This window comes from Equus przewalskii, chromosome 17 (assembly GCF_037783145.1).
Source record: "Equus przewalskii isolate Varuska chromosome 17, EquPr2, whole genome shotgun sequence".
Lineage (NCBI taxonomy): Eukaryota > Metazoa > Chordata > Mammalia > Perissodactyla > Equidae > Equus > Equus przewalskii.
Genome location: NC_091847.1, coordinates 75247043 through 75271292, shown reverse-complemented (window position 1 = coordinate 75271292; position 24250 = coordinate 75247043). Strand labels below are relative to the sequence as shown.

Genomic DNA, 24250 nt, shown 5'->3' with positions numbered 1-24250 from the left:
TTTTGAGCTCTGTGCTGGGATGCAGTTAACTTATTGGAAAACAGTGTGATCCTTTCAGGTTTTGATTACTGGATTTATTAGGCAGTACTGGAGCTGTGTTCACTATAGGGCAGATTATTCCCCATTGCTTAGAAAGGACTCTTCTCTACTTTACCCAATTCTCAATCTGGTTGGTGAGAATAGGCACTATTTGTGGCCCTCTCTGAATTCCAGACACTGTAACTTCTGATTCTTTTGGGGTTTCTTTCCCTGTCTTCTGGTAGTTTCCTCACACACATATGTGCTAATCAGTTATTGTCTGGCTGTTAGAGGGGAACCCTATACAGATCTTCAAAGTTCTTTCCCTGTATTACTCCTTTCCATTACTCTGTCCTGCGGCAGACCAACACTACCTGGACGCACAGCTGTACCTCCGTGTCTTGGGGAGTTGGCCAGGTTCTACCTGCTTTTCCCTTCTTCACTGCAGCCTGGAAGCCCTCAAGGAAGTTGCGCAACTTCAGTCTTCTTTGTTATCTGTGTCCGATATCTTGAAAACCTGTGTTTCATAATTTTTTTCCACTTTTTGATGATTTCAATCAAGAGACGAAATTCATTTTCTCTCACTCTGTCTTGTCCAGAAGTAGAAGGCCCTTCTCTTTTCATACTTTTTTTCCTTCCCCAGTATGAGGCTCATGATTGTGGGTAAGAATGTTGTCTTGGTCCAGTCTCAATCTTAGGCTACCCTTTTGTGTCAGGACCCCACAGCTTTCCTGCTCCAACCCCCACCTCAAGATCTCTCCCTAGGTATTGGGCATATGTATTGCTGATATTTTCTTTTAGTCTTTGACTTGCCTTTTCACTCTGTTATTGTCTTTTTTTTTTGAGGACGGTTAGCCCTGAGCTAACATCCACCGCCAATCCTCCTCTTTTTACTGAGGAAGACTGGCCCTGAGTTAACATCCGTGCTCATCTTTCTCTACTTTATATGCGGGACTCCTATCACAGCATGGCTTGACAAGCAGTGCATATGTCCACATGTGGGATTCAAACAGGCAAACCCCAGGCCACCGAAGCGGAACATGTGAACTTAACTGCTGCACCACTGGGCAGGACCCTTAATCTGTCTTTTCATGACATATTTAATACAGTCCAATTTATCTATCTTTTTTTGTTATGGTTACTGCTTCTTGTGTTTCTTTAAAAATGTTTGCTTGCGTCAAGGACACAAAGATATTTTGTTATTTTTTTTTTTCTTCCTTTCCCATTTAGATCTGCGTTCTATTTGGAATTTACTTTTGTGAATTGTGTAAGGTTAGAGATCATGATATATTATTTTTCACAGGGATATCCAGTTGACCCAGTATCTTTTATTTAAAAGACTGTCTTTTTCCCACTGCACTGCAGTTTGCCTTTGTCACAAATCAGGTAATCGTATTTGTGTGTGATTGTTTCTAGGCTTTATTTTTCTTTGTAAGTTTTAATTACTGTACTTGTACAGTTTTAATTATTATGGCTTTATAACAGGTCTTAATGTCTTGGAGTATAAGTCCTCCACTATTTGTTGTTTTTGACATTGCATTGGCTATTCTTGGCTCCTTGCATTTTCGTAGGGATTTCAGAATCAGCTTGTCAGTTTCTCTTTAAAAGGAGAGGAGTGGGATTTTGATTAAGATTGCTTTGAGAGAGAACTAGGAAATCTCTCCTGAATGTTTTCTCAGTGTTCATGTTTTCCTTTTCTGCTCCTTTGTCTGTTACCAACTTCACCTTCCTCATCTTTGTTTCACTGGCCCCAAACCAAGTACACACTCACACTCACTCACATCTCCTCCGCTCATTCCACTTCAGCTAGAGGAGCTTTCTCGACATTAACACCTCCCTTGCCTGGAACCCTTCATGTAAGCTAACTGATAGGCAATTCTCCTTGGGTTGTCCTCTCCTTCCCTTCCAAGGCTGAGGGAAGAAGGCAAAAAGCCTAGTGCTGGCAGAGGCAAGATGGGCCACCCCAGGGAAGAATGGGCTAATGTGACAGCCTCACTTTCACCTTGTGGACCCCAAGCAATGGGGAAGGCAATGATGTAAGGCCCCCCAAACAATCTATACCATGAAGACCCAGGGTCAATCGTTTTTATAAATAAAATCTGTAGGCATGGTGCAAGATGGGGACAATATATTTTACTTGGTAATCTTGCAGAGCAAATGACATTAACCACTAAGCTAACCTTGTTCTTCCTTGACATAGACCACCAAAAGTACAAGGTAAAACTTAAGTCTCTTACTTTAATAAATTCCAAGCATGCCCCGTCATATTTGATGTAAATATTTTAGGTACATTATTATTAAGAGGAGAGGAATATTTTGTTAATTAAAATTGCATTATTTTTTAAAACTTCATTGTTGAGAGGAGCAGAGCAAAATGGTGGGGTGAGCTGACCAGGGATTCTCTCCCCTCCAAAATACAACAAAAGATTGGAAGAACTGAATTTCAGAGAATAAACATAATGCCAGCTCGTTAGAGACCTACAATACCAAGAAGGCGGAGATCATAAACCCTACTTACAGCCTTGGAGGCGCTGGAACGGTAGGAGAGAACATCGCTCCCTCCCCTAGAGTCTGCGATCGCTGCGGCACGGGTTGGGAAGGAGCGGGGTAGGGGCTGCGCGACTGGGGGATCATCCAGGACTCCTGCCACTGATTCAGTGGAAACCCGCTGATGGGGGGAAAGCTTCCGTCCGCGGGGACCCCATAAACCAAGGGCCTTGGGAGACCAGAGAACAGAACTGATCTGAACCCAGACCGGCGTGTGTAACAGCCCCTCCCCCCAACAAAGCCAGTGGGCGCAGCCATCTTGCCCTAAGGCGGAGAGCTAAGGCCGCTCTCGACCCCCATCTAGTGGCGACAGGCTGTAACTGCAACTGAATTCTACCACCATGAGAAAAAAACGCTCCTCTACCATCCAGCAATTTATAAAAGCCCCAGACCAGAAGGAAAACAATAAAAACATAGAATTAAGTCCTGAGGACTTGGAATTAGGTGAACTAAGTGATGATGAATTCAGAGCAGCTATAATCAAAAAACTCAATGAGGTAGAGAGAAAGATCGAGAAACAAGCCGAGTTCTGAAGTTGCTTCACAAAAGAGTTTGAAATCATAAAGAAGAATCAAACAGAATTACTTGAGATGAAAAACACAATGGAGCAGATAAAACAGAATACAGATTCCCTGAATGCCCGTGTAGACACCATAGAAGAGCAAATTAACATAATTGAAGATAGACAGGCTGAATGGCTCCAGACAGAGGAAGAAAGAGAACTAAGAATTAAAAAAATGAGGAAAATCTCCGAGAGATAATGGATTCAATGAGGAGTAAGAACATAAGGATCATAGGAATTCCCAGAAATATGGAAAAGGAAAATGGAGCAGAAAGTGTGCTTAATGAAATTATTGAAGAGAACTTCCCAAATCTAGGGATCGATGGACAAATGTGTGTAGAGGAGGGTTTTACATCTCCTAGATTTGTCAATGTAAAAAGAGCTACCCCAAGGCACATAGTAGTAAAATTGGCAAAAAGGAAAGATAAGGAAAAAATACTCAGGAAAGTAAGAAAAAAAAAGAGAATAACCTATAAAGGAGCCCCTATCAGACTGTCAGCGGATTTCTCTACAGAAACCCTACAAGCTAGGAGAGAATGGAGTGACATATTCAAAGCTTTAAAGGATAAAAATCTTCAGCCAAGAATACTGTATCCAGCAAGAATTTCCTTCAGATATGAGGGAGAAATTAAATCTTTTCCAGACAAACAAAAGTTAAGGGAATTTGTAACCAAAAGCCCTCCACTACAAGAAATCCTCAAGAAGGCTCTCATACCTGAAAAAAGAAAAAAGGGAGAAAGGGGACACAATCCACAGACTAGGGAGACCGATGGATAGAACCAGAACAGGATAGCAAATATTCAATTATAGCATTAGGGTAAAGGTAAGGAAACTACCAAAACAAGGATGATCTTAGCACTCTAACTACAAATTAATAAGACGAGTTGGAATAAAAAATGAAAATAATTATTTAGGAGGGGAAGAGCAAAGGGTCTAAATCAGTATTGGTCAAGTAAGTAAGAGACCACCAGAGAATAGACTATTATACACGAGATTCTAAATACAAACTTCAAGGTAGACACTAAAATAAAGTACAGAACAGAGTCACAAATCATAAATAAGGAAAAATCTAAGAAACCCGGCATAAGAAATTGCAGTATTAAATGGGTAGTTTAAAGCACACAGGAAAAGAAACACAGGAAAACAAGATAATGAGTGACAGATTAACAGCATTAAGTCCACATGCATCAATAATCACTCTCAATGTAAACGGATTGAACTCTCCAATAAAAAGACACAGAGTGGCAAAATGGATTAAAGAACAAGATCCAACAATTTGTTGCCTCCAGGAAACACACCTCAGCCCCAAGGACAAACACAGACTCAGGGTGAAGGGGTGGAGGACAAAACTTCAATCAAATAGCAAGGAAAAAAAGGCAGGTGTTGCAATTCTCATATCAGACCAAGTGGATTTCAAAATAAGACAGGTAAAGAGAGACACAGAGGGACAATATATAATGATCAAAGGGACACTTCATCAAGAAGAAATAACGCTTATAAATATCTATGCACCCAACACAGGAGCACCAAGATTCATAAAGCGACTATTAACAGACCTAAAGGAAGATGTTAAAAACAACACAATAATAGTAGGGGACCTCAACACCCCACTCATATCAATGGACAGATCATCCAGACAGAAAATCAACAAGGAAACAGTGGAGGTAAATGAAAAACTAAAACAACTGGACTTAATAGACGTATATAGATCACTCCACCCTGAAAGAGCTGAATACACATTCTTCTCAAGTGCACATGGAACATTCTCAAGGGTAGACCATATGTTGGGAAACAAGGCAAACCTCTACAAATTTAAAAAAATTGAATTAATAGCAAGCATCTTCTCCGATCGTAGTGCTATAAGACTAGAAATTAATTACAAGAAAAATGCTGAGAAAGGCACAAAGATGTGGAGACTAAACAACACACTACTGAACAAGCAATGGATCATTGAAGAAATTAAAGAAGAAATAAAAAATACCTGGAAACAAATGAAAATGATAGCATGCCATACCAACTCATATGGGATACAGCAAAAGCTGTATTAAGAGGAAAATTCATCGCAATACAAGCACATCTTAACAAACAAGAAAAATCCCAAATAAGCAACCTTAAAGCACACCTAACTGAACTAGAGAAAAAAGAACAAATGAAGCCCAAAGTCAGCAGAAGGAGAGAAATAATAAAAATCAGAGCAGAAATAAATACTATTGAAATGAAAAAGGCAGTAGAAAGGATCAATGAGACAAAGAGCTGGTTTTTTGAGAAGATAAATAAAATTGACAAACCACTAGCCAGACTTACAAAGAAAAAAAAGGAGAAAGCTCAAATAAACAAAATCAGAAATGAGCGAGGAGAAATAACAACAGACTCTGCAGAAATACAACAGATTATAAGAGAATACTACGAAAAACTATATGCCAAGAGAATGGATAACCTAGAGGAAACGGATAAATGCTTGGACTCCTACAATCTCCCAAAGCTCACTCAAGAAGAGCTAGATAACATGAACAGACCAATCACAAGGAAAGAGATTGAAACAGCAATCAAAAACATCCCAAAGAATAAAACCCCAGGACCAGATGGCTTTCCTGGGGAATTCTACCAAACTTTCAGAAAGGATTTAATACCTATCCTTTTCAAGCTATTCCAAAAAATTAGGGAACACACATTCTATGAGGCCAACATCATGCTGATACCAAAACCTGACAAGGACACCACGAAAAAAGAGAACTACAGGCCAATATCACTGATGAATATAGATGCAAAAATTCTAAACAAAATTTTGGCAACCAGAATTCAGCAATTCATCAAAAGGATCATACATCATGATCAGGTGGGATTCATACCAGGGACACAGGGATGCTTCAACATCCGCAAATCAATCAACGTGATACACCACATCAACAAACTGAGGAATAAAAAACCACATGATCATCTCAATAGATGCAGAGAAGGCATTTGACAAGATCCAATAGCCATTTATGATAAAAACTCTGAAAAAAATGGGCATAGAAGGAAACTACTTCAACATAATAAAGGCCATATATGACAAACCCATAGCCAACATCATACTCAGTGGGCAAAAACTGAACGCCATCCCCCTGAAAACAGGAACGAGACAAGGATGCCCTCTATCACAACTCTTATTTAACATAGTACTGGAGGTCCTGGCCAGAGCAATCAGGCAAGAAAAAGGAGTAAAAGGAATCCAAATAGGGAGGGAAGAAGTGAAACTCTCGCTGTTTGCAGATGACATGATCTTATATATAGAAAACCCCAAAGAATCCATTGGAAAACTTTTAGAAGTAATCAACAACTACAGCAAAGTTGCAGGGTATAAAATAAATTTGCATAAATCAGTAGCATTTCTGTACTCCAGTAATGAACCAACAGAAAAAGAACTCAAGAACACAATACCATTCACAATCGCAACAAGAAGAATAAAATACCTTGGGGTAAATTTAACTAAGGAAGTGAAGGACCTATAGAATGAAAATTACAAGGCCTTTCTGAGAAAATTGGATGACGACATAAGGAGATGGAAAAACATTCCATGTACATGGATTGGAAGAATAAACATAGCTAAAATGTCTGTTCTACCTAAAGCAATCTACAGATTCAACGCAATCCCAATCAGAATCCCAATGACATTCTTTACAGAAATTGAACAAAGAATCCTAAGGTTCATATGGGGCAACAAAAGACCCCGAATTTCTAAAGCAATCCTGAGAAAAAAGAACACAGCTGGAGGCATCACAATCCCTGACTTCAAAACATACTACAAAGCTACAGTAATCAAAACAGCATGGTACTGGTACAAAAACAGGTGCACAGATCAATGGAACAGAATTGAAAGCCCAGAAATAAAACCACACATCTATGGACAGCTTATCTTTGACAAAGGAGCTGAGGGCATACAATGGAGAAGAGAAAGTCTTTTCAACAAATGGTGCTGGGAAAACTGGAAAGCCACATGTAAAAGAATGAAAATTGACCATTCTTTTTCACCATTCACCAAAATAAACTCAAAATGGATCAAAGACCTAAAGGTGAGACCTGAAACCATAAGGCTTCTGGAAGAAAACGTAGGCAGTACACTCTTTGACATCAGTATTAAAAGGATCTTTGCAGATACCATGCCTTCTCAGAGAAGGGAAACAATAGAAAGAATAAACAAATGGGACTTCATCAGACTAAAGAGCTTCTTCAAGGCAAATGAAAACAGGATTGAAACAAAAAAACAACCCACTAACGGGGAAACAATATTTGCAAGTCATATATCTGACAAAGGCTTAATGTCCATAATATATAAAGAACTCTCGCAACTCAACCACAAAACATCAAACAACCTGATCAAAAAATGGGCAGGAGACATGAACGGACATTTCTCCAAAGAAGATATACTGATGGCTAATAGGCACATGAAAAGATGCTCATCATCGCTGATCATCAGGGAAATGCAAATCAAAACTACACTAAGATGTCACCTTACACCCGTTAGAATGACAAAAATATCTAAAACTAATAGTAACAAATGTTGGAGAGGTTGTGGAGAAAAAGGAACCCTCATACACTTCTGGTGGGAATGCAAACTGGTGCAGCCACTATGGAAAACAATATGGAGATTCCTCAAAAAATTAAAAATAGAACTACCATACGATCCAGCCATCCCACTACTGGGTATTTATCCAAAGAGCTTGAAGTCAGCAATCCCAAAAGTCCTGTGCACCCCAATGTTTATTGCAGCATTATTTACAATAGCCAAGACATGGAAGCAACCTAAGTGCCCAGCAACAGACGAATGGATAAAGAAGATGTGGTACATATATACAATGGAATACTACTCAGCTGTAAAACAGAACAAAATCATTTCATTTGCGATAACATGGATGGACCTTGAGGGAATTATGTTAAGTGAAATAAGCCAGCGAGAGAAGGATAATCTGTGTATGACTCCACTCATATGAGGAATTTAAGAATATGGACTAAGAACAGTTTAGTGGATACCAGGGGAAAGGTGGGGTGGGGGGGGGGGCACAAAGGGTGAAGTGGTGCACCTACAACACGAATGACAAACATTAATGTACAACTGAAATTACACAAGATTCTAACTTATCATTAACTCAATTAAAAAAAGAAAACTTCATTGTTGAAAACTAATCTATTGGAGACTGGGGCAGCAATTAACTAGGAAGGAACATGAAGCAACTTTCTGAGATAAGGGTAATGTTTTATAACTTGATAAGGGTTTGGGTTACACAGGTGTCTGCATTTGTCAAAACTCAGTGCATGTAAATTGAAGATTTGCACATTTCATTATGTATAAATTTTATTTAAAAGGAAACAAAACATAAATATTGAACTCCAGTTAATGATACTCATTCTGAAGTATTTAGAGGGAAGTGTACTGATGCCTACAGTTTACTTTGAAATGCTTCAAAAAGATAAAATGAGGAATGGGTAAGAACTTGATATATGATAAGGAAAGTATAATATGTTAATTATAAAATGTGGATGGTGGGTAAATGTGTGTTCACTGTAAAATTTTTTAAACTTTGCTTTATGTTTGAAAATTTTAGTAATAAAATATTGGGGGGAAAAAGAGTGCTTTGAAACTAGAAATTAATTGGGGTGGAATTAACATCTTTACTTATGAATCTCCCAACCTTTGAACATGGTATAGCCTTCCATTTATTTAGACTTCCTTTAATTTCTCTCAAGATGTTTTCTAGTTTTCTGTATAGTTATCTTGCACATTTTCTGTTAGATTTATTCCTAGTTTTTAATTTACTTTTTATTTTTTATTTTTTTTGAGGCAGATTAGCCCTGAGCTAACATCTGCTGCCAATCCTCTTTTTGCTGAGGAAGACTGGCCCTGAGCTAACATCCGTGCCCATCTTCCTCTACTTTATATGTGGGACACCTGCCACAGCATGGCTTGACAAGCAGTGTGTAGGTCCACACCTGAGATCCAGACCGGGAAACCCTGGGCTGCCAAAGAGAAACGTGTGAACTTACCTGCTGGGCCACTGGGCCAGACCCTAGTTTTTAATTTTTTTAAAAAAATGCTATTGGAAGTTGTATTTTTTTTTTTTAAAGATTTTATTTTTTTCCTTTTTCTTCCCAAAGCCCCCCGGTACATAGTTGTATATTCTTAGTTGTGGGTCCTTCTAGTTTTGGCATGTGGGATGCTGCCTTAGCTTGGTTTGATGAGCAGTGCCATGTCTGCGCCCAGGATTCAAACCAATGAAACACTGGGCTGCCTGCAGCGGAGCACGTGAACTTAACCAGTCGGCCACAGGGCCAGCCCCTGGAAGTTGTATTTTTAAAAATTTGTGGCTGGTTTACAGAAATCTAATTGATTTTTGTATATTAGCCTTATATCTAGAAACCTAAATTCACTTACTCTGTCTCTTTTGAATTTTCATGGTATGTATTCATATTGTCTGTTAATAATCATATCATCTATAAATAACATTTCTTCCTTTCAGTCTTTACTCTTCTTATTTCCTTTTCTTGACTGACTTACTGTACTACCTAGGCCCTTCAGTACAGTGTTGAATAGAAATGGTGATAATGGTCATCTTTCTTGTTTACACCCTTAGAGGGTACATTTTCAGTATTTCACCTTTGACTGTGACACTTGCTGTAGGCTCTTTGTGGATATCCTTCATGAGTTTTCCAACAGGTTTAATCATGAATAGGTACTGAATTTTGCATACTTTTTCTGTACCTATTTGGATGATCGTATATTTTTCTCCTAGTTAAACTTTTGTTATATACCTGACATAAATTCTTTTCTTATATGGTCTTATACATAGTGCTAGGTTTTATTTGCTAATACATTAATATTTTTGTATCTGTGTTCGTGAGAAAGATCAGTCTATGATTTTCCTTCCTTGTAATGTCTGTGTGAATTTTTGACATCAAGGTTACACTGGTTCTTGAAAAGAGTTAGGAAGTCTGATTATTTTCTATTATCTGGAAGACTTTGCACACCCTTAATCTTTCTTTCTTAGTTGTTTGGAAGAATTCACTTATGAAACCATCTGTACTTGAGATTTTCTTTATGGAAAGATTTTTAATAACAGATTCCATTTTTTAATAGCTGTGGTGCTATTTGGATAATCTGTTTCTTTCAGTGTTGGTAATTTGTATTTTTCAAGAAATGTGTTCATTTCATGCTAAGTGTCACATTTATTGGCATAAAATTTATCTTATTATTCTGTTTTTGATGTCTAAAAATTCTGTAGTAATATGTGTTTTCTCTTTAATCAGTATTACCAGAAGTTTGTCAATTTTGTTAATCTTTCCAAAGAACCAACTTTTGGCTTTGTTGATTTTTTCTCTATTGTGTGCTTGTGTTCTGGTTCTTCATTTGCTGTTCTCTCTAGCTTCTTGAGATAGAAGCTTGAACCATTGATTTTTTTTCAGTGTCTCTGCGAATACAGGCAGTCTTAGCTTTGCATGGTACCCAGTACCGAAACTCCTATATGCATATAGGAACTGTGTCCTTGCTTTATACATGCAAAGTGAGAACTTCCTGCACATGCACGTAAGGGTGTAGCTACATCCCACAAGTTTTAATTTATCATCTCTTCCTTAACACTGAGTTCAACATATTTACTCATTTCAGTTTTCATTTCTTCTTTGACTCATAATTTAAAAGTATAATTTTAAATTTCCAGGTGGTTGGTATTTTTCTGGGTTTTTATTTATTAATTATTGTTCTTAATGATCTCTAGCTTTTGTTGTGGTTAGATAACATACTCTGAACGGCATTGTCACTTTTGAAGTGTGTTGAGGCTTTCCTTATGGCCCTGTGTGTGGTCACTTTTGATAAATGTTCCGTGCACCCTTGAAAAGAATGAGAATTTTTTTGTTGCTGGGTACAAAATTTCATATGGGTCCTTTGGGTCAAGTTTGTTAATTGTGTTGTTCAGATCTTACACATTTCTGGTTGCTTTTTCTATCGTCTACTGGGAGGCATTAAGGTCTCTGCTATGATTATGGATTTGTCTGTTCCTCCTTTTAGTTCTGTAAATTTTTGTTTCATTTATTATGAGGTTATTATTGGGTATGTACAAGTTTATGATTGTGCTATCTTTATGTTTGATACCCTTATCACTATGTGATAGTCCTTTTATCTGTAGTAATGATTCTTACCTTAAATTCTACTTTCTCTGATATTAGCAGAGTCTATCAGTTTTCTTTTATGAGTATACCAGTGTTGATTAGGTCAAGCGCATATCCACCGAATAGAAGTCATGAATGCGGGCATCCTTATCTTGTTCCTGATCTTAGAGGAAAATCTTTCAGTCTTTCACCATTGTGTTGGATGTTCTCTGGGTTTTCATATATAGCATTTATTATATTGAGGTAGTTTCCTCCATGCTTTCCTGGTTTTTGTTGTTTTTTTCTGTTTTTTCTTATGCCTTGTGATTTTTGTTATTGAGTGCTGGACATTTGAATCTAATAAGGTGGTAACTCTGGAAATCAGATTTTTGCCCTTCCCTAGCATTTGCTGTTTTTTTAATCTTTGCTTTTGTTTTTTGTTGTTGTTATTGTAGGCTCTCTCTGTGCGAAGGGTCAGCCTGAGATTTAGACTTGAGGTCTTCTCAGGTCTTTTCTGTGTGCATTCTAGACATAACGTGGTTACTGTCTATTTTTACCTGTGTATGCAGTTGTTTGTGTTTGAAGAAGATTAGCCCTGAGCTAACACCTGCCAATCCTCCTCTTTTTGCTGAGAAAGACTGGCCCTGAGCTAACATCCATGCCCATCTTCCTCTACTTTATACGTGGGACACCTACCACAATATGGCTTGCCAAGCAGTGCCGTGTCTGCACCCGGGATCCGAACCGGTGAACCCCGGGCTGCTGAAGCGGAATGTGCGCACTTAACTGCTGTGCCACTGGGCTGACCCTGCAATTTTTTTTTAATTTATTTTTGATTTTTTTTAACTTTTTATTAAGATTATGATAGTTAACAACCTTCTGAAATTTCAGTTGTGCATTATTGTTAGTCATGTTGTAGGTGCACCACTTCACCCTTTGTGCCCTCTCCCCACCCCCCCTTTCCCCTGAAATTGTTTTTTAATGTCCTAATCTTTAGTGTCTGGCTCCCAAAAGGGGAAAGAGAGAAAAATGAAGAGGAGTGAAATGGGCACAGACCCTTTAAATCCCCTGAAAGTCACTTCAGCAGGAGAGGTGGGGCTTGCAGCAATGAAGGGAGATGCAACAACAGTGGCTGCCTGCCTTTTTGTCTGTACCTTTGTGATCTGAATCAGCAATCAGCGATCAGAGCACCAGTCTCCAGTGTTTTTTGGACAGGGTTCTTTATGTCCACCCTGCCTCCTGTAAGCTGCTCCAGGAACATGTGCCAAGCTGCCTGCCACATGGCTGGGGATGGGGGATGGGTAGTTATTACAGTGCTCAAAGCTGAAATTGACTGAAATTAATCGCAATTAAAATTAAAAATCAGAAGTCTTCCCATGGAGGTTGCAAGCATTCAGTAGACTCCAGGATTCCAAAATAGTTACGTCAGACCGATTCTGTGAGTGCAGTTGATTTCTAGGTCTTCACAGATTCTTGGTGCTCTCTATCTGCCGTCTTTCCAGAATCCTCTCTTCCTCCTTAATTTTTGAAGGCTATTTTTACTGGTTATTGTATTCTAGATTGTCAGTTGTTTTCTTTTGTCCCTTAAACTATGTCATTCTGTTATATTCTTGGTTCTGTTTTTTTCTGTTGAGAAATCTCTCAGTCTTACTGTTTCTTTGAAGGTCAACCATATTTTTTTCTGTGTTGCTTTTATGAATTTTCTCTTCCTTTTTTAGTTTGATTATGATGTCTTAGGTATGGTTTTCTTTGAATATATTCCACTTGGAGTTGGCAGAATGTCTTGAATCTCTGGATTGATTTCTTTCATCAGTTTTGTAAAGCTCTGTCATTCTCTCTTTGAATGTTGCTTTTATCTCTTTCTCCTCTCATCTGGGACTTCAGTTATATGGATATTAGATATTTAAAGCATGTCTCACATTTCTCTTAAACCTCTCCTCCATCTTTCCCCTTCTCACTGTCTTCCCTTTCTTCTCTCTTCTACTCTTCTTTGTCTTCTTTCTCTACTTTTTTCTGTCAAGCTATAGTTGTGGTATTTTTTTTGACTTATCTTTTAATCCTATATCTGCTATGTCTAGTGTACTATAAAACAATGTCTTGAGTTCTTAATTTCACATGTTGTATTTATCAGTTCTAGAATGTCTATTGAATTATTATTTTTTTCTTTTTTTGCTTGAGGAAGATTAGCCCTGAGCTAACATCTGTGCCAGTTTTCCTCCACTTTATATGTGGGTCCATGTGTAGCACTGAACTCAAACACTACACCACGGGCCGGCCCCCTATTTAATTCTTTTTATAGGTCTTAATTCATTGGTGAAATTCTCCAACATTTATCAATTTTGTGCATTTTTCTCTCTATTTTCTTTTATATGTTAGAATTCTTTTAAATGATTGTCTTTGTATGTTAAGTCCATTACTGGATCATCTGTGGATCTGATTCTCTTGTCTAGTTTTCTCCTAATTATTGATCATATTTTTGTAACTTTGCATGTTTAGTAATTTTTTCTTGTGTGACAGGCTTTGTGTATGAAAGAACCTTAGAGGCTCCAGACAATGTTACCTTCCCAGTAGGGTTCCCATTTTTTTCTCTTGCTTAAATGAGTGAGGGGCTTATTGCCTCCAATTAATCCGAGATTGAGCTGCTTTAAAGCTGTGTTAAAGTTTAATAAAACTCAATTTTCCTATCATTTTCCATGTTGGATTTTTCTGTTTTGTTTTTTGTTTTTTTCTTAAATTGAGAGCCTCATGCGTATCTGTATTCTTAGCTCTGAGAGACTGTCAGAGACCTGGTTCTACAGGGGTTCCCAGTGTAGCTCTCAAGTTTGCCTGCCTGCACTGCTTCAAAATCTAGCAGTGTCTTGATTGTTCAGAATTCCCAAGGTACAAAAAGTGTCAGAGTCTCCTTGACATCAAGTGCCCCATTCTGAAGTGTTACCAGTTTCCTATGTATTTTTCCACAGATATCATTTTAGTCCTTTTCAAGTTATTTCCCCTGTTGCAGAAATTCTCATGAAATAAAAATTCTCATGTGATAGCCCAATATAAGAGATAAAAAGTCAGCTGTTATGGTTGGAGTAGGAGGTCCTGACACATCTTCAGTTTGAAAAACATTGGAGATTTTATAATGATAATGTAGTTTAACTCCAAGAGAATTTTATTGCAGTATTTTTTGTATTTAAAAATCCCCACATTTTAAATCCTCTCTGAAAGTTTGGTAGAATTCTCCAGGGAAGCTGTCTGGTCCTCAGCTTTTATTTTTTGGGATGCTTTTGATTACTTTTCAATCTCTTTACTTGTGATTGGTCTATTTGGATTATCTGTTTCGTCTTGATTCACCTTTGGGAGGTTATAAGAGTCTAAGAATTTATCCGTTTCCTATAGATTGTCCATTTTGTTGGCATGTAGCTTTTCATAGTATTCTCTTATAATCCATTGTGTTTCTGTGGTATCTGTTGTTATTTCTCCCTTTCATTTCTAATTCTATTTATCTGAACTTTCTCTCTTTTTTTTCTTTGTAAGTCTGGCTAGGGGTTTGTCAGTTTTGTTTATCTTCTCAAAGAACCAGCTCTTTGTTTCGTTGATCCTTTCTACTGCCTTTTTTGTTTCAATAGCATTTATTTCTGCTCGGATTTTGATTATTCTTCTCCTTCTGCTGACTTGGGCTTTGTTTGTTCTTCTTTTTCTAATTGAGTTAGGTGTAGTTTGGGATTGCTTATTTGGGCTTTTTCTTGTTTAAGGTGTGCCTGTATTGCGATGAATTTCCCTCTCATATGGCTTTTGCTGCATCCCGTATGAGTTGGCATGGTATGAAAAAGACCCCACATTTTGTCATGAACACTTTTTAAAATGTTAATTTTCTTTTGGTGTTTTAGATTCAACGTTGTGATACAGTTTTGAATCAAAGTGGTAGAATATAGTGTGATCAGCAACTACGTGATAACAGTTACTACTTTATGAGAAAGTATACTGTTAGCGATTTGAAAATGGTTCTCTCTGATCAAAAAGCTTTTATTATGGGGGCTGGCCCCATTGCCAAATGGTTAAAGTTCTGCATGCTCCACTCTGGGGGCCTGGGTTTGTGGATTTGGATCCTGGACCCAGACCTGCTCCACTCGTCAGCCATGCTGTGGAGGCATCTCACATACAGAATAGAGGAAGATTGGCACAGATGTTAGCCCAGGGCTAATCTTCCTTAAGCAAAGAAAGGAAGATTGGCAATGGATGTTAGCTCAGGGCAAATCTCTCCCACCAAAAAACAAAACAAAAAAACCTTTTATTATGTTTTTGTGCCCAAAATTCAAGTAATAGCATTTTCTGTGTTCTTTTTAAAAATGATAACATTTTCAGTTTTGTGAATCTTACCCAAAATGGTTTTGTAGCTGCTGATACTTATTATTTAAGCTTGGTTTTATACTGCAGATTAAAATTTTAATGATTGTTTGCACGTGTGTGTGTGTTCACTGTAATGTGTTTCAAAAGTTGGATTCATAGAATTTGGGGCTGGAAAGGACTTACTTTTATAGATTATTCAAGTGAGGCTCCAGAACATTTAAATAACCTAATCAAAGCCTTAGAATAATTAATGGCAAATTTGAAACTAAAACACAGACTTCCTGTCTCCAAATCTGTTTTTTTTAAATTAGGTTTGATAACAGTACACAAGTATATACTAGTTGTTATTGAAATTTTTTGAATCTCTATTTTTTAAATTAGATAAATTATATTATAAATGTCATCAGATTGTTTTTTCTCCTTTATATTAGATTCTTGAGAATAATTAGCTCAATATTTCACAGTTTTTCGTTTTCATTTTTTGTAGAGTTGAAAAATATTTGAGTCTCAACAAATGAATTCCACACTTGAACTGTGCTGCATTCCTGTGCCACCTCCTCCTTTAGAAAACTGATCTTAGAACAGAGGTAAAATTATAGAATTTAACTTTTTTAAAGGTAAAGAATGAGTTTCCCATACAGTTAGACATGTTAGAACTTTTGGTAATCTTTGGTGAGTAGCTTCTATTTATTAAGCAATTTTACTTAGGAGTCTTGAAATGACCATGTCTTAATTTTGCCTTTGATTTTTACTTTTGGGAGTGTTTCCTTTTTAATAGTTGTGTCTTTTAACCTTTTTGTTGCCTAAACTTTACAATTATTTTATTATCGAATTTATTCAGGATAATTGTATTATCTAGCTACATCTAGATCATTGCTGTCCAATAGAATTTCTCCAGTGGTGTCTGTGTTCTATATCTATGCTGTCCAGTATGGGAGACACCTAGTCACATGTGACTACTGAGCACTTGAAATGTGGCTAGTGCAACTAAGGAACTGAATCTTTAAATTTTATTTTATTTTAATTTAAGTAACCACACGTGGCTAGTGGCTACTATATTCTACAGTGCACCTCTAGGTTTTTCCTTAGGGAATTTAGTGTTTATAATAACAGCATGTCCTAGGTGCTTAAGTTTTATATTTCTGCCTTGAAATATCTTCATAGTTTTTTGCCTAGTTTGAAAATTTGCAGTAGCATAACTATTTTTTCCTATCTCATAGGTTGCCCTGATAATTGTATAGCTTTGTTTATCCAGTAATTTTGGTCCACTAGAAACCCATGAAAGTAGTTATCATAGTTAGTTTCGCTCATTGATGTGTTAACTTAGTTAATCTTTAAAAAAAAAATTGACATAGGTACTTCTATTATCCCCGTTTTATAAATGAGGGATTTGAGGCCACAGGTTGGTTAGGTAACTTTCCCAAGGACACATAGCTTGTAGGTCATGAAGCTGGAATTTGAACTCAGGCCGTCTGGAGCCAGAGCCCATACTCTTTAACCATTAGGCTGTGCTGCCTGTTATATTCTGATTCTCTACAAATTGACAATTCCTGAAAAAGATATATGCTCTCAACTAAGACACACTTTCTACCCACGTAGAATGGTGAGGTTATTGTGCTTGCACAAGTTCTCTGAGTTAGCTTCCTGGAGAATAGTTATTGACCTCCTTCAGATCATGTTCCAGCAGTTTATTATTTTGGTCATTATCTTTTAGTCAAAGCCTGCTAATAAAGGTTGTCATTACCATGGTCACCAAAAAGATAATCATTTTCTGTGATATCCTCTTTACTTTGTTAAATATACTCTGAAAGTGAGGTAGTATGGGCCTGAATCAAGCTGCATGCTAGAAAATATCATCTTGATTTTTGCTTTCAAGTAGAGTTTTTATATACCAGGTGATGGGATTGGTATAATATACAGTAGAAGAAATTATCTTCAGAATTCTATATTGTCTGCATAAATAAAAAGAAAACTCGCAGTGTGTTTATAACTGTGTTCATAGCTACCTCTAGATACTAAAAGATACTGAGTCTAGTTAGGAAATAAATATTTACAAAATTGCTCTGTAACCAGTGCTATTCTATTTTTTAAATGAAGCTACTAAAATATATATTTATAGGATTTTAGATTTAGAAAGTAATTTATCATTGTAGAAAACTGAAACCCAAAGGGTTTAAGTGATTTGTCCAGGGTCACATAAGCAGTGTGGTTCATGATTCAACAAATAGGGTTATGTGTCACTTCACAATGGGAATATGTTCTGAGAAATGCTTCATTAAGCAATTTCATCATTGTGCGAACATCATAGAGTGCACTTACACAAACCTAGATGGTATAGCCTGCTGCACACCTAACCTATATGGTGCTAGTCTCATGGGACTGTCATTGTGTATGTGGTTCATTGTTGACCAAAATGTCGTTATGCAGGGCCTGACGGTATACACTGAGTACAAACCTAGATGGTATAGCCTGCTGCACACCTAACCTATATGGTGCTAACCTCATGGGACTGTCATTGTGTATGTGGTTCATCGTTGACCAAAATGTCGTTATGCAGGGCCTGACGGTATACACTGAGTACAAACCTAGATGGCATAGCCTACTGCACACCTAACCTATATGGTGCTAGTCTCATGGGACTGTCATTGTGTATGTGGTTCATCGTTGACCAAAATGTCGTTATGCAGGGCCTGACGGTATACACTGAGTACAAACCTAGATGGTATAGCCTGCTGCACACCTAACCTATATGGTGCTAACCTCATGGGACTGTCATTGTGTATGTGGTTCATCGTTGACCAAAATGTCGTTATGCAGGACCTGACGGTATACATTGAGTACATACCATATGTCCAGATACAGTAGTATTCTTACTAGCTTTGAGTGCATACTGAGCACGCAAATGTGAGCAAAACAGGAATGGACCCTCCTCTCATGGAACTTAAACTCTGGTGGAGAAGATAGACTATCAATAAGTAATAAGGTCGAACAAACAAGGTAGAAAATCCAAAGCTCTAGGAAGGAAATGAACCATATTTGTTGGAATAGAAAATATTGGAGAAGGGAGAAAGGGCTGCTATTTAAATAAAGTGATCAAGAAAAGTCTGCTGAGACTACCATAATTGGGAAGAGCCAGGCATTTAAACATGAGGAGTAGGATAGCCTTCCAGGCTGGAACAGTCTACCCAGATGCCCTGGGGTGAAGGTGTGCACGAGGCTATAGAGAAACTGGAAGGAGAGGATGGCCAGGACATAGTAAGCTGTTGGAGGAGTAGCATGAGCTATACAAAAGGGGCTGGGTTACGTAGTGGCTTTTTCAACCATAGGTTTTAGAGTAGGCATTAACCTCAAATCCGAGTTCTGCCACTTAAACTGTGTTACCTGGTGTGGATCACTCAACCTCTTTACACTTTAATTTTTTTATCTAATAGATAGGACTAACAGAAGCTACTTTATGAAGTACATAGTATCATGAAGATTGTTTGTATACTTGTAGCAAACACTTATATAGTGTTTACCTTGAGGGAAGAACTCTTCTAAGCACACAATAACTCTATGAAGTAAGTACTGCTATTATCCCTCTGTTTGGAATGAGGCACAGAGGGTAAGTATAGCTAATAAGGGAGTAAGAGGGTTTAAACACAGCTACAGTAAATGACCTTAAACTTAGTTTGGCTCTGGAGTCCATGCTCAGAGTGTGTCATGGGAATTCTGGAAGTGGGTCTTTGGGGTCAAAACTATTTTTCATATTAATGCTAAGATAGTATTTGCCTTCTTCACTGTCATTCTCTGGTGACTATGCAATGAAGTTTTTCAGCAACAAGGTGAATGCAGAAGCAATTATGAGATTTGCAAAAAATGTAAAACAGTGCTACTCTTCTCACTAAATTTATTTTTGTTTTGAAAAATAAAGTTTTAATTTAAAAATGTTATTTATGTTGACATGTAATAGACTTATTATTTTTATAATGAATAGTGAACTTTTTAAATGTAGGAGTGAAAGGGGGTTCTGAGACAAAAAGTTGAGAGCTGCTGTTAGAAACCACTAGATTCTACTGCCTCTTAAATCAGAGAAAATCGAGAAAACAGCTGATACAGTGTTTGTACTTGATGGGCTCACTAATAACTTACTTTTCCCTCACTTTTAAGACACTTTCTTTTTTACATTTTAACATTTTTGAAGTCAGGATGTGTCTGTCCAAATAAACTTTTCAGCAGCCATGAAATAGCAGAAGTCATTGATATTTGGTATTTTGAGAATATATATTGATAATTAGTATCAATGAGTATTAGCACCACATGGGGTTGAACTTTTAAATGAATTTGCATTCCTAATTGTTGCTTAAAATGTCTACAAAATATTACAGTGTAAAACAGCTTTGCCGTGAACAATTGTCTCAGCAGAAGATTGCCCAATATGTGCCAGTTAATTCAAAGACAGCAAAATTGCCAAATCTGGGGCCGGTCCCCTGGCCAAGTGGTTAAGCTCATGCACTCCACTTCGGGCGCCCCATGGTTTCACCGGTTCAGATCCTGGGCGCAGCATGGCACTACTCATCAAGCCAGGCTGAGGTGACATCCCATATGCCACAACTAGAAGGACCCACAACTAAAAATATACAGCTGTGTACCAGGGGGCTTTGGGGAGAAAAAGGAAAAATAAAATCTTTAAAAAAAAAATTACTAAATCTCTCAGCATCTAACTTCAAACCTGGGTAAGACTGGTATGAATGATTCATGCGTCTTGGAAAATGTCTACCTGAAGAAAGTTTCTGGGTCACTTTTAAAGAAGCTATTAACTTCCATCTATGTTTAATTTTGAAAAATAAAATTATTAAACTTAAGTAGAAAATGCCGGCAGATGGGGCTGGCCCCGTGGCCGAGTGGTCAAGTTCGCGCACTCCGATGCAGGCGGCCCAGTGTTTCATCAGTTCGAATCCTGGGCACGGACATGGCACTGCTCATCAAGCCACGCTGAGGTGGCGTCCCACATGCCACAACTAGAAAGACCCACAACTAAGAATGTACAAGTATGTACTGGGGGGATTTGGGGAGAAAAAGGAAAAAAATAAAATCTTTAAAAAAAAATGCCAGCAGAAATCTCAGGTTTTGTTATAGCCAAAAATAAAACTGTCATTGCTAAAGGTGCTAAATAAATTGAGTTCATGAGCACAAGTAATTAAATCAACACGTGTTTGAGTGCCTGCTAAGTGCCCGGAGGTTGGGATACAGCACTTGTCCCTGTGAAGTACTGATTCTAGTGGGAAAGACAGACAATAGTAAGTAAACAAATAAACAGGATAATTACAGATTTTGCTGAATGCTATGAAGAAAATGGACAGAGTGATAAGGGTTGGAGGGAGGAGGAACTAGGGAGAGTCAGTTTAAGTAAACAGGAATGCTTCTCTGAGGAGGTGACATTTGAACTGAGTCTAGTACAGTCATAATCAGAGCGCCAAGTGGCTAGTATAAAGACCAAAGGAGGCCAGAAATGGAAACGATAATGTAAGATGATTATATGGATAAATTTATGCTCTTGTCCTTTAGTTAAACATCTTTTTTTTTGGTGAGGAAGATTGGTGCTAAGCTAACATGTGTTGCCAGTCTTCCTCTTTTTGCTTGAGGAAGATTGTCCCTGAGCTAACGTCTGTGGCAGTCTCCCTCTATTTTGTATGTGGGATGCTGCCACAGCATGGCTTGATGAGCGGTGTGTGGGTCCACGCCTGGGATCTGAACCCTCAAACCCTGGGCCACTGAGAAGCGGAACATGCAAACTTAACCACTGTGCCACCGGGCCAGCCCCAATTTGTAAATTTAATTCCCGTAAGGATGGAGTGTGGGAAAGAAACTTAACAATATAAGTCTTATATTCATCTGAAAGAAGGAAGCAGGCAATAATAATGAAATATTTTTAGGAAAAAGAATTAAGATAGGACTTGTACTGTTATATATTAAAGTGTATTATAAGGCCATGGTAATTAAAACATTGTAGTTCTGGTGCAAAATCAATGGGAAAAATAGCTCAGAAATGGTTCCAAATACAGAAAGACTTTTAGTAGATGATAAAAATAGCATTTCAAGTTAGGGAAAAAAAATGGATGTGCAAACAATGTATTTGAACAATTGAAAACTATGGAGAGAAAAACAGTGTTAGATCTTAATCTCATATCACATTCTAAAATAACTTCCAAATTGTTTAAAGAGCAAACTATAAAAGTAGTTTCTTTTTTTAACAAAAATATATGGATGATACTGCCTTTTTTTTTTTTCTTTCTGGGAAAGATTTGCCCTGAGCTAACATCTGTTGCCAATCTTCCTCTTTTTTTTCTTTTCCTCCCCAAACCCCCAGTACATAGTTGTATATTCTAGTTTTAGATCCTTTTCATTCTATGTGAGCTGCTGCCACAGCATGGCTACCGACAGACAAGTCATGTGGTTCCTCCACCAGGAACCGAATACGGGCTGCCGAAGTGGAGCATGCTGAACTTTACCCACTAGGCCATCAAGGCTAGCTCTAAATGTGATTTTTAGCCTCAGAAGATTCAAGCCTTAACTAAGCAAGCAAAGTGACTTTTAAAGTAAAATATGTTGTGATATGTTTTTGTCATGTCCCTTTCAAATACATTATAGCATTCTGTGTATTAAATATTTAGTGTTTTGGCAGTAGATATTCACTCAAATGTGCTGATACCTATTTTTATTGTCCTAGTTTGAAAAGTCATATATGTCATAGTAATATATATAGGAAAACTGAAGTTTTTATATTTAAATTTATTTAGATTTCTGTGCTATTAGCTTTATAAATAGAGCAGGAATCCATCAAAAAATCAGTCTTGTTCAACTTTCTCCAGTTGTGTCATGCTCTTGTTAATTATTTGAATCAGAGTCCAAATAGGATTCATACTTTGGCTATTGATTTTTTTTTTTAACATCTCTTTTAATCTGTAGGTTTCCCTGCTGTCTCTTTTTTCTCTTGCAATTTATTTCAATAAATCTGTCAGTATATCTTAAGTGCATTTGCTATTTGAAAACAAGGGGCATGTCTTACTCCTTTTTGTACTCCTTGCTTATGTAGTACTTGGTGTAGTGGATTATATAGGGATATTTAAAAATCCTTTTGGAATTGAGGGGAAAAATTAGAAAATCTGACTTCCTTTTTTTAGGTAGAAATTTAGTGTGAATTTTGACACACTCTTAGGAGATAGTCTTTTTTAATAAAAGAACTTTTAGTTACTTGGAAGACATTTCTCTTCCCCTCAAGAAGTTCTTTATTTCTTCTTGTTCTTACATTATAAGCTTTAAATTAAAAACCAAACCTTTTATTGTCTTTCTCACTTTAAAAATAATACATGCTTGGGGCCGGCCCGGTGGCGCAGCGGTGAAGTTTGCACGTTCCGCTTCTCGGCGGCCCGGGGTTCACTGGTTCGGATCCCGGGTGCGGACATGGCACTGCTTGGCAGCCATGCTGTGGTAGGCGTCCCACGTATAAACTAGAGGAAGATGGGCACGGATGTTAGCTCAGAGCCAGGCTTCCTCAGCAAAAAGAGGAGGACTGGCAGTAGTTAGCTGAGGGCTAATCTTCCTCCAAAACAAAAACAAAAACAAAAAATAATAATACATGCTTGTTATTATTTTTTTATAATTCAAAATGACATAATTATAATAATATAAATATCCTTATAAGTAATTCTTAGTGATCCTTCCCTCAGAGACAAACACTTAATAGTTTAGTGTGTATGTGCTTCCAGGCTCTTTTCACATTTTAAATAATTCTTTTAGTGGAATTATAGTTTGCATGCTATTGCATGCAATGTGTTTTTTACTTGGATGTTTTTCCATTTTAGAAGACGTAGAAATCTACCTTCTTCCAATGCCTTATTTTGTATAATATATATACGTTTATAATCTGTTTTCTGAATATATGACCCTTGATTTCTAGTTGTTGTCTTTGTCATTTATAATCTGTCACATGATTTGCTCTAAAATGTGTTACTTGTTCCAGCTGTATATCTGGTAAAGCTCAGGCATAGTGTGTGTGTTTGTCTTGGGTAACGAACGTACAGTTTGATTTCGCTCTGTAAACTTATTTTTGCCTCTTTGAAGTATAGTTGTTTGGGAAAATATAAAGGCATTAGGAAATAGGTTTCAAATGTATTATTAAAAAATAGAACTTATTGGGGCTGGCCCGCTGGTGCAGCGGTTAAGTGTGCATGTTCTGCTTCGGCGGCCTGGGGTTCCCCGGTTAGGATCCCGGGTGTGGACATGGCACTGCTTGGCACACCATGCTGTGGTAGGCATCCCACATATAAAGTAGAGGAAGATGGGCACGATGTTAGCTCAGGGCCAGTCTTCCTCAGCAAAAAGAGGAGGATTGGCAGCAGTTAGCTCAGGGCTAATCTTCCTCAAAAAAAAAAAAGAACTTATTTTTTAAAAACAATTTTGTTTTAATTGCATTCTAGACAAAAAGAAAGCCTCCCTATCTAAAATATATACTAGATGAGTTTCTCTTTTAGGGAAAGGCACACATCATTTTCCTTTGGTAGTTTCTGTAAGTAATACCGTCGTCAAGTTCAGTGCTTTTTTCCTTTCAGAGATAAAAGAGGAATAGAAGGTAGAAGAAGATGCTGGGATCAGAACGTGGTGTTGTAGAAGAATGGTTATCAGAATTCAAGG

The 24250-nt window shown here is 37.5% G+C and overlaps 1 protein-coding gene across 34 annotated transcripts in view; it reads left to right on the top strand.

The window, feature by feature from the left end:
- HYCC2 (hyccin PI4KA lipid kinase complex subunit 2) overlaps window positions 1-24250 on the top strand; it is an 89037-nt gene that overhangs the window by 18894 nt on the left and 45893 nt on the right. For 16 of the 34 annotated variants that reach the window (XM_070580577.1, XM_070580575.1, XM_070580569.1 and 13 more), the window contains 2 exons: window positions 16065-16164; window positions 24169-24249. In XM_070580577.1, coding sequence (XP_070436678.1) covers window positions 24199-24249 — 51 coding nt within the window. In that variant the 5' untranslated portion in view covers window positions 16065-16164; window positions 24169-24198. Of the gene's footprint in view, window positions 1-14987; window positions 15050-16064; window positions 16165-24168; window position 24250 lie in introns of those variants that run through there. The other 18 variants (XM_070580579.1, XM_070580573.1, XM_070580599.1 and 15 more) reach the window with 2 other exon arrangements.